Below are 8,430 nucleotides of genomic sequence, written 5' to 3'. Positions count from 1 at the left end.
TCCAGGAAGTGCAGCCAAATCGAGGAGACCTATTGCCACGTTGACGCTAATCTTCCGGCACAGCCGCTTGCTCGCCGCCAAGCATCCGCCCGCCATGGCGCGCGTGTCTGGGTCCGACGGAGAGACGACGTCACTGACGGCGCAGCCAATGGAGACCATTATCGAAACATGCGGCGAACGGTCTTTCGTTTCGCCTAGCCATAAGAACCACGAAATACGCTCACAAAAACAACTTATCGCGCATAGAAAATTATCGCAGACGGCAGCTTCCGGGACAATGGGGGAGAACTTCCGGTGGCTTCACAAGCTCGCGCTTCGGGTAGCGGAGATGCGCCGTCCAGCTGTTATAATGGAAGTTTGAGCAGAGGAGAGTCGCTTGTTTCTGAAATTCATTGGGAAGCATGGTTGGATGAGTGAACGAAGAGAGCAGTTTTCCCCTTTTACGACAGGTACCACCTTGAATGCGTGGTGGCGATTGCCTACCGACCCAGACAGTCTTAGGGAAGTCGCTTGAAGAGGCAAAGGAAGTTTCGCTTTAAAAGAACTCGCGGCACTCATCGCTACATTGTGCGTCTTCTTCTAATTGCTTTTAAGTGGGTACGCGCCTTACATGAGGATCATCATCAGGCAAATGTCAATGCGATGGCTGCCGCCGCCATACCAACGGTCGCTGAGCTGGCCGTTATGGAGGAGAAGAAACGGACGGCAGCCAAAGTGGTGACGACGCTGTTCCCGCGCATCCCGAAGGTGACCGCAGTGCTGCTCGAGTTCTTTATCCGCCGCGAAAGCCGAGTGGAGCTGAGCCGCGAGCCCTTGTCCCACTTCTGTGAGGAGGAAGTGGTGCTGGCCGCACAGGACGTGCTCGAGAAACTCAACCGCCAGGTCATCACCTATCAAGACATCCGCGACACGGCCGAGAACCTCATCGGTGAGCGCTCTCAGTCGCTTTAATTATTTGCCCAAAAAGCGCGTGCTCTCGAGAGCTTTGCGGAAGACGACAAAAACTACCGCGCCTAGCCCAAGTTCGCTTTTGAACAGCAAAGCTGTTTAGGCCGTCCGTAAAATCCTTGGTGTGTAAAAAGAACCCCTCGGAGCGCCTCACGTTGCCTCGCAACCGCTAATGCAACAGCTGCGCCGCGAGATGGGCACGCGCTCTCCTCTTCTTCATTGTCTTCATCTTCAGCTTCGCTGTCAAAACACGTGCGCCGATTGATCTGGCGCGAAATGCAATAACTCTGGTGGGTGAGACAACGAGGACAGAGAGAAAGAAAAAGAGAGAAAAGGGAAATAAAAAATCACACCATTTCCCGCTAAAGGGGACCATGAGGCGATGCGAAGCCGGAGCACTTGCACGATCGCGTTCCGTTGGCGTTCGTTGGGCATGCTACCGATCTCGCATCGTGGAACGCGAAGAGGAACGCTACGCGCGTCCTGTCTTCCCTCTAGCCTGGCCGTTAATTTCACAGGGTGAGCGGGGAACGCGGTCGACAGGCGTGCGAGAGGGGGGCAGCGTAGGAGAGGAGAGAGAGGGGGAGGGAACGCGCTGGTGCTCATCGCGGCGTTGCGCAGAGAGAATTTCGGCATGTCTGGCCCGCGTTTCAGAGGAAGAGTGGAAAGGGGGAGGGGAGAGAGAAAGTGGAGAGGGGGAGGGGAGAAGGAAAGTGGAGATGGGAGAGGGAAGTGGAGAGGGGAAGGCGAGAGGGAAAGTGGAGAGGGTATGCGCATGCGCAGTAAGGGTGGTCACGCCGCACACCACCACCACCACCACCGGATTGAACTCCGCCATAAGATACTTCGCATCTAAAATAGAGAAAGAGAGAAATTCTAGGGGAAGGAAAAAATTTTCGCAAGGCGAGATTCGAACCCCCACTATCCGAGTGCCTTAACTACTCGGCTATCCAGGCACGCTAGCAGAACATAGCATGGGAAACGTGTAGCGCCTACAAGCGGCGAAACAGTCCACTGTGTCAGTGCGCCGCCAGCGACCACTTCAGTTTCCACTACGTGCTACGAATTGTCTCTCCGTCGGCTACTCCCGTGTTGTGCGCTACTCGGCTACTCCCGTATTGTACTCCCGTGTTGAGCGCGCGTGCGCAAAGGCGACATGTTGGATGAAACGGGTTGGCTTTCAGAAAGTTGGCAGTGCAGAATTCTTTTAGAGCCTCAAAAGAAGAGAAAGGACACAAATTATACGGAATTAATCATGTTTTCGATGTGACAAAGCATGGACGTGCGACAGAGTGTTTTGAAAGGGCGATTCGTGCGGCAAGCCAGCGTAGGCCTGGAGCAAAACGGAAAGGTGAGCTAGTTGGTACCGATTCATAACGGTGTAATAGTTGCGCTTGTGGTGTTCATTTTCTTGTCTTCGTCGTTTTTGCGCAACTATTACACCGTTATGGACCTGGAAGCATGGGCCGTCACCATCGATGTTTGCATGCATTCTTTCTTGACTAGACATTTGTGTCTTACGTGTTAGACAACCCAATGTGACGGGCGCAAGTAAAACGTACGATCGCCGAACGTGTGGCATTTAGTGATGCCGTAGCAGTTCCTCGAAGTTTTCCAGCTCCGTTTATAGACGTTTCTGCATGAGTGCCCAAGTAACTTTGTCACACACGTGCTAAATTTGCACGTGATCACGTAGCGCAAAAGGGCGGTGTGGCGCGGCTTCGCTTGCACGCACAGTGCTGTAAGAGGCAAAGGCATGCAGAACAAGGGAAATAAAATTTAAAATTCTCGCGGTCCACGAGACCACGCATACGGGGCTTCTTCCTTGCCATTCCCCGTTTACGAACTGCGGTACGGCGGGAAAAAAATCAGCAGCGGCGTACGACGAGTGAGAGATCTGTCGATGGCTTTCCGCTGACGAAATGTAGTCTGCAGACTCGAGATCACTTTGCCGGCTGCCACTCGGTTCCGACAGCTCTGCAAAAACATGAGTTTACCTGCGTGGAGTGTAAATTCACAGCGAAATAGCTACAGCATGTACTTCATAAACATGCCCAAGATCACTTGCTTTGCGCTGTGAATCCACCGTTCCCGCTGGCTTCTGAGGCATGGCCACGGAGGAAAACTGAAAAAAATTGTTCCCTGTAAGTTGTTCTTATGGCTATTGGCAAGGTTTACGACACAGCAATTCATAAGCCACATTGCGAAGCACCGCCAACAACCTGTCACCGCTCCGCTTATCGGTCGGCTGCTGCACGAAGCACGCGCGCCGCTTTCGTTCAGTCCCGCACCGCGGCGCCACCGGCTCAGTGCACGTTTTCTGTAGCCTCGTATAGTATAGTATAGGCCTAGTGCGCTGCAGCTTTGAACCGAACAGACAGCGCCACCGGACGGCCGCGGCGGAAAACTTGGGATTGTCGTTTGTTGCTCCCGTGCCCGCAGTCTCGGTAGAAACTCATGGCTCCTCGCCGAAAGGACGTAAAAACGTCGCAGAACTCCGGTAATTTTCCGTACTTCTGCGTGCATGGCTGGCAAAAAAGCTGTAGGAACACCGTTCTACAGCATTTCTGCGGGTTACCTTAGAAGTCGGACGAAAATGAAAGACAACTCTACCGCAGCTGTGCGGGGCTGCGTAAGCAACGCCTCGAATTCCGTCCATAAGTGTCCCCACTCTCGTGCGTTTTTTTTTTTCGCCGTTTATTATTTATTTTAAATGTATACACAAGCTTACAAGATCACACGGAAATATGAAGATAGCAGGCTGACAACGGCCACCTAGAGGGGCAATGTGCCTGCCTGCGTCTTCTGCTCTCACGCGTGATTTCTTGCCAGCCAGAGCGGCGAGCAGGGGTAGCGGGTGCGGAATCACACAAATTTGCCGCGTCCTCTCCTCTTCGTTGGGAACGAAAACAGTTCGGTATGGCTCATCACACGTAGATCACTGAAAAATCAAAAGCTCACCTCCACTCGTACGTCGTAGTCCACTGTTTTCGACTGCACTCTGGATTTCCCAATAATGTCGCAAGATTCCATCACGCACATCAATTCTTCTTTGAGACCACACACCGACCACTCGCGTGCGACTTCGTACCAAGCGACCAAGAACTCCTTTTGAAACACACGTTATTGCAATTTCAATCCTACGGAAACCGCAGAACAACACATGATCGTCGCTTCTTGTCCTCACGTTCACGCGCGGGCTGGCGGCCTTGGCTGGCGATGCGCTTTCCTAGCAGACGACAACCAGTGACGAACTGATGGGCGCTTGCAGTCTCACTGTCTCTAAAGTGTGTGCGCTCGCTCGCCTGTGTGTGTGTGTGTGTGCGTTGTGAGCGTGTTTGTGTGTGTGGGGGGGGGGCGGTAATCTACTGTTCCCCGCGTGGTGACCAAGGGACGGAAAATAACTTGTTTCCGGCGCAAGCAGCTGTGTTTTGTCGGCTTTTTCTTTTCTTTTTTTTTGTTGGTAGGGCTCGCAGTTCGGTTTTCAGCAGAAAGACGGACTGAGGGGGACCTGTCTCTCTCGAATGGCTTGAGGCAAAAAGGGGACGAAGTTTTGTTGAATGCTTACGTTAACAAGAGTCGCTGCAAGCTGGTTTTTCGGCTACAGTTTTAAACGGCTGTAGTTTGAGAGGTTTTTCAGACAGGAAAAACAAAACAAAAATAAACGTAAGTTAGCACAGCGTATTTACAAACGCAGACAGAAAAAAAAAGAACTACGGTGGCCGTTCTTGGAGAACAGCGGCCGCCGCAACCGTAGCCGCCGCCTTGAAACATGCAGACGGGCCCGTAGGCGACAATCCTAACAGTGCGCCGCTAGCCCGATAGAGGGCGAGAGCAGTAGCGCCACCATACCAGCTCACGAGGTCTATAGCGAGGGGGCATAAAAGGAAACTCAGGGTGAGGAGGGGAGAGGGTAAACCATAGCATAGAATGAAAGAAAAACAGAAATCGAGAGAAAGAAACACAGAAAGAAAAAGGAGAGAAATAGAGGTTATCAAAGAAATAGAGGAAGAAAGAGAGAAAGAGGAAGGGAGAGAGACAGAGAGAGAAAGGGAACAAAGAGAAAGAGATAGATAGATAGATAGATAGATAGATAGATAGATAGATAGATAGATAGATAGATAGATAGATAGATAGATAGATAGATAGATAGATAGATAGATAGATAGATAGATAGATAGATAGATAGATAGATAGATAGATAGATAGATAGATAGATAGATAGATAGATAGATAGATAGATTGTGGAGCTAAGTGGCTAGGCTTGCGAGAAGCTTACCCTACGAAGCGACCGGGAAGGGACGCGACGTTCTCCACTGCCGCAGCGCACAAAGACGCTACGGCCGGGTTCATCGACTCTCCGACACGGCGCAGAAAAGGCACTCGAGGCAGGTTGTCAACAAGCGCGGGTTGTGCGACACTCACGGTGCGACACTCACGGGCTTGCGGGCCGTCAGGGTAACTCCGCAAGACCGATCGAGTACGCTTGCCAGCGGCGTTACGACTATCACACAAAGGGCAACAGTCGAGCGCACGGAGAGAAGCCGCCTGCCAGAGCAGAGCGTCAACCTATCGTGCAGGCCTGAGAGCATCTGACGCGGACAAGCCAGTGCCAGACAGAAGCAAGCTCATGGGAGAGGGGTTTGTCACTGGCGGTCAATGTGGACAGGCCTTGCGCAGTGACGTAGGCTAGCATGGTGGCGCGAGCATTCTCCGGACATGTCCGGACGCGTGGCTCGTGCAGGGAAGACCGACGCATGGCTCCTACCAAGCAAAAAGGCCTGGCGGCGTGTCCACGGTGCGCTCAGCTGATGTCGCCACCGCTCTCCTAGAGCCACTGGAAAATTTCAGAGTACCGCAAAGGTAGGCTGCACGCGGGCAACATTGGGCGGCGGTGGCCATTTCCCTTCCAGACCGTCCGGCGCGTTGGTAGCGTGTGTTGAGAAGTGACCGATCTTTTCGCTTCGATGCCGTGTTACGCTCGGCGTAACTGCAATATGTGTGTGTGTGTTTCTTCAAGAGGATATCAGAAGTGATTTCGAGTCATCGACAGTTATGAATCGACTGCGCGGTAAGCTGTGTAACTAATGAAACGTGCGGCGAATGTTGCCATGTGCTTGCGAACTCTCTTCGTGGCTTCATCGGCCTCTTTTCATGTCACGGCCGGGTGTGTTCGCAAGGTCCGGAGCTGTAGACATAGTTGCATTAGCGTAGCGACCGTGCGAGATGCCAATTACTTTGACACTTGGTGAATATTGACTGTCTGCGCAAGCTTTGCAGTCGGTGTTCAGGTTCACTGCACTCAAGAACGTTATCGAACAACATCGAGGACATTCAACATTGCGTCCTTCGACTGATCGCTGACACATACCTTGCTTGCGCACCATGCTTGCTGTTCAGCTGGGTGTTATGTGTAATAGAAGTGGTGTGTGTACGGTAAGTTGTGCGTGAAGTATTTATGTCTCGGTTCGGAACGCCAGCAGCCGAACGCACGGGCGAATCGGCGTGCGGTAGGTAAGGTGCATCTTATTTTGCGAATTCGTTGTCATTTCCTAAAAGATGCGTAGAAAATAGGCCATCAAAAATTATTGACATCACTACTTAATTGTTGCATTTCCTATTTTTTGTCTCCGTAATATTCCCAACGTTACAGTGCACTTGCAAAAATTTAGCTGTGTTCCGACAAACAGTTTTTTTTTTGTTGGCGTTGCCGGCGCGTAAACAGCTGGGGTTCGGTTTCCGCATTGCTTTTAATTTCAACTTTTTTTTTAATGCACCCTTGTTAAAACTTCCTCCGCACAGTGCGTTATGTTGTTTTGATCAGAAATAGCGCGTCCCGAAAATTTTTAATGCGCATGCTACTGCAACACATGCAGCATGTATATAGACCTAGGGCTCGCATGAAATCGATTCCCTCAATGCGTGGGAGGATAAGCCGTTCTTTTTTTTTTTTTTTTTTTTTTTTGCTGTGACCATTTCTAACCCGCTAAGCAGTATTGTAAGGGTACGCTGGGCGCAATGCAGCATCGGCAACATTTTTTTCCTGAAAAAAAATCAAGAATACCCTTATTGACATTGCCTTATACCAAGTTTATTAACAGAGTTACACGCTTCAGTTTTGCGGAGTGGCAAATGATCATGCCACAGTTGCCTTCAAGGTATACAGCAAACAGTTATTAATAAATGTTCGATTTCGCTCTCGTGCGTGACACGCTTATAGCTCGAAATGCATGCACAATCTGTTCAACAGATCGATATATAAACAGCCGAGCAAATAGAAACGTATGTAGTTTTCAATATCACTGAACATAGCGAACCGAAAAGGTGAAGTATCTTGTTGCATGAGAGCTTTTCCAGCAAAGTTTGTGTAGTTCACTGCGGAAAGGAGTGTTCTTCAAGGGGGGCGAATTCATTCCGCCGTTAACTATGCAGCCACGTGGAACGACGCTCTTTTTTTGATAATGTTTCCCACACGGAATGCAAAAATATACGAAATACCCAGAGTAGCTCACCAGCAACGTTCTGTTGCTGGTCAGCTACTCCGGGAATCTCGTATATTTTTGCATTCCGTGTCGGAAACATTAACAGCTCACCAGCAACGTTCGGTTGCTGGTGAGCTACTCTCTGGCATCTGCATGGCGCCTTCAAAAAAGCGACGAAGTACTTCTAGGGACCGTGGTACTGCTAAATGTCCGGCCACGCTCTGCATTCAACGTGCCTGCACCCAAAGCGCTTGGAAGGGATATGGCGGCGAGAGGTCACGTGATGTCAGTAAGCCAGTCGCGTCTGCGGCGGCGCGCGGAAAATAGATGCGATACTCTGAAAATTTTCTAGTGACTCTACGCTCTCCTACGCTCTCCGAGTGCGCAGCGCCAATGCGACCACTTCGCGCATTTTGTCCCTGTTCCCTTCCGGGCGCGTAGCTCGAAGTTGTGTCGGTGAACGTCGATGCACAAAATGGCAACGCAAAACAAGCCCCGCTTGCTTTTTTGCGGTTACGCACGGATAGCAAATATTCAGGAATGCTTCAAGCGAAGCAGTTCGCTTCGGCGTGGCGATTTGTATGCCGCGTGGAGTACGACGTGCGTTTAGAAGCGAGTAAAAGTTTTTCTTGTTATGTGATAGAAAATACTCTTTATCGGCAGCCTCGCGCGTCGCTTGTCCTATGACCGCAGCGCATTTGCAGAAAGCTGGGATAGTTGAAGTGATAGGTTTGCAACGATAAAAAGATAGAGACGCTGTTGGTACGTCGAACACATTGCTGAATTATATTTTTGAACATGTACAACCGTGTTTTTTTCATCTAGGTCCACCGATCATAAAGCCGATCCTTAGGCCCATAATCCCGACGGTCGTTTACAGCTGACAAAGTTGGCACTGCAGAGACCTGTTTTGAGACGCAATGGTAGCCACCAAGGATTAAACCTCCTTGGGTAGCGCACAATCGCTGCGACCCAACGAGCTTGCTAGGCCGTGCGGGCG

At 50.8% G+C, this 8,430-nt stretch overlaps 1 protein-coding gene across 1 annotated transcript in view; it reads left to right on the top strand.

Moving 5' to 3' along the window:
• Window positions 1–642: 642 nt before the first annotated feature.
• The window catches only part of LOC119372293 (microtubule-associated serine/threonine-protein kinase 2), a 109,454-nt gene continuing 101,666 nt past the window's right edge, over window positions 643–8,430 (top strand). The window contains exon 1 of the mRNA XM_037642769.1: window positions 643–928. Within this exon, the coding sequence (XP_037498697.1) occupies window positions 643–928 (286 nt within the window). The remainder of the gene's footprint in view (window positions 929–8,430) is intronic.

This window comes from Rhipicephalus sanguineus, chromosome 10 (assembly GCF_013339695.2).
Source record: "Rhipicephalus sanguineus isolate Rsan-2018 chromosome 10, BIME_Rsan_1.4, whole genome shotgun sequence".
In the NCBI taxonomy this organism is placed as follows: Eukaryota; Metazoa; Arthropoda; class Arachnida; order Ixodida; family Ixodidae; genus Rhipicephalus; species Rhipicephalus sanguineus.
This window is presented reverse-complemented; position numbering and strand designations above follow the sequence as displayed.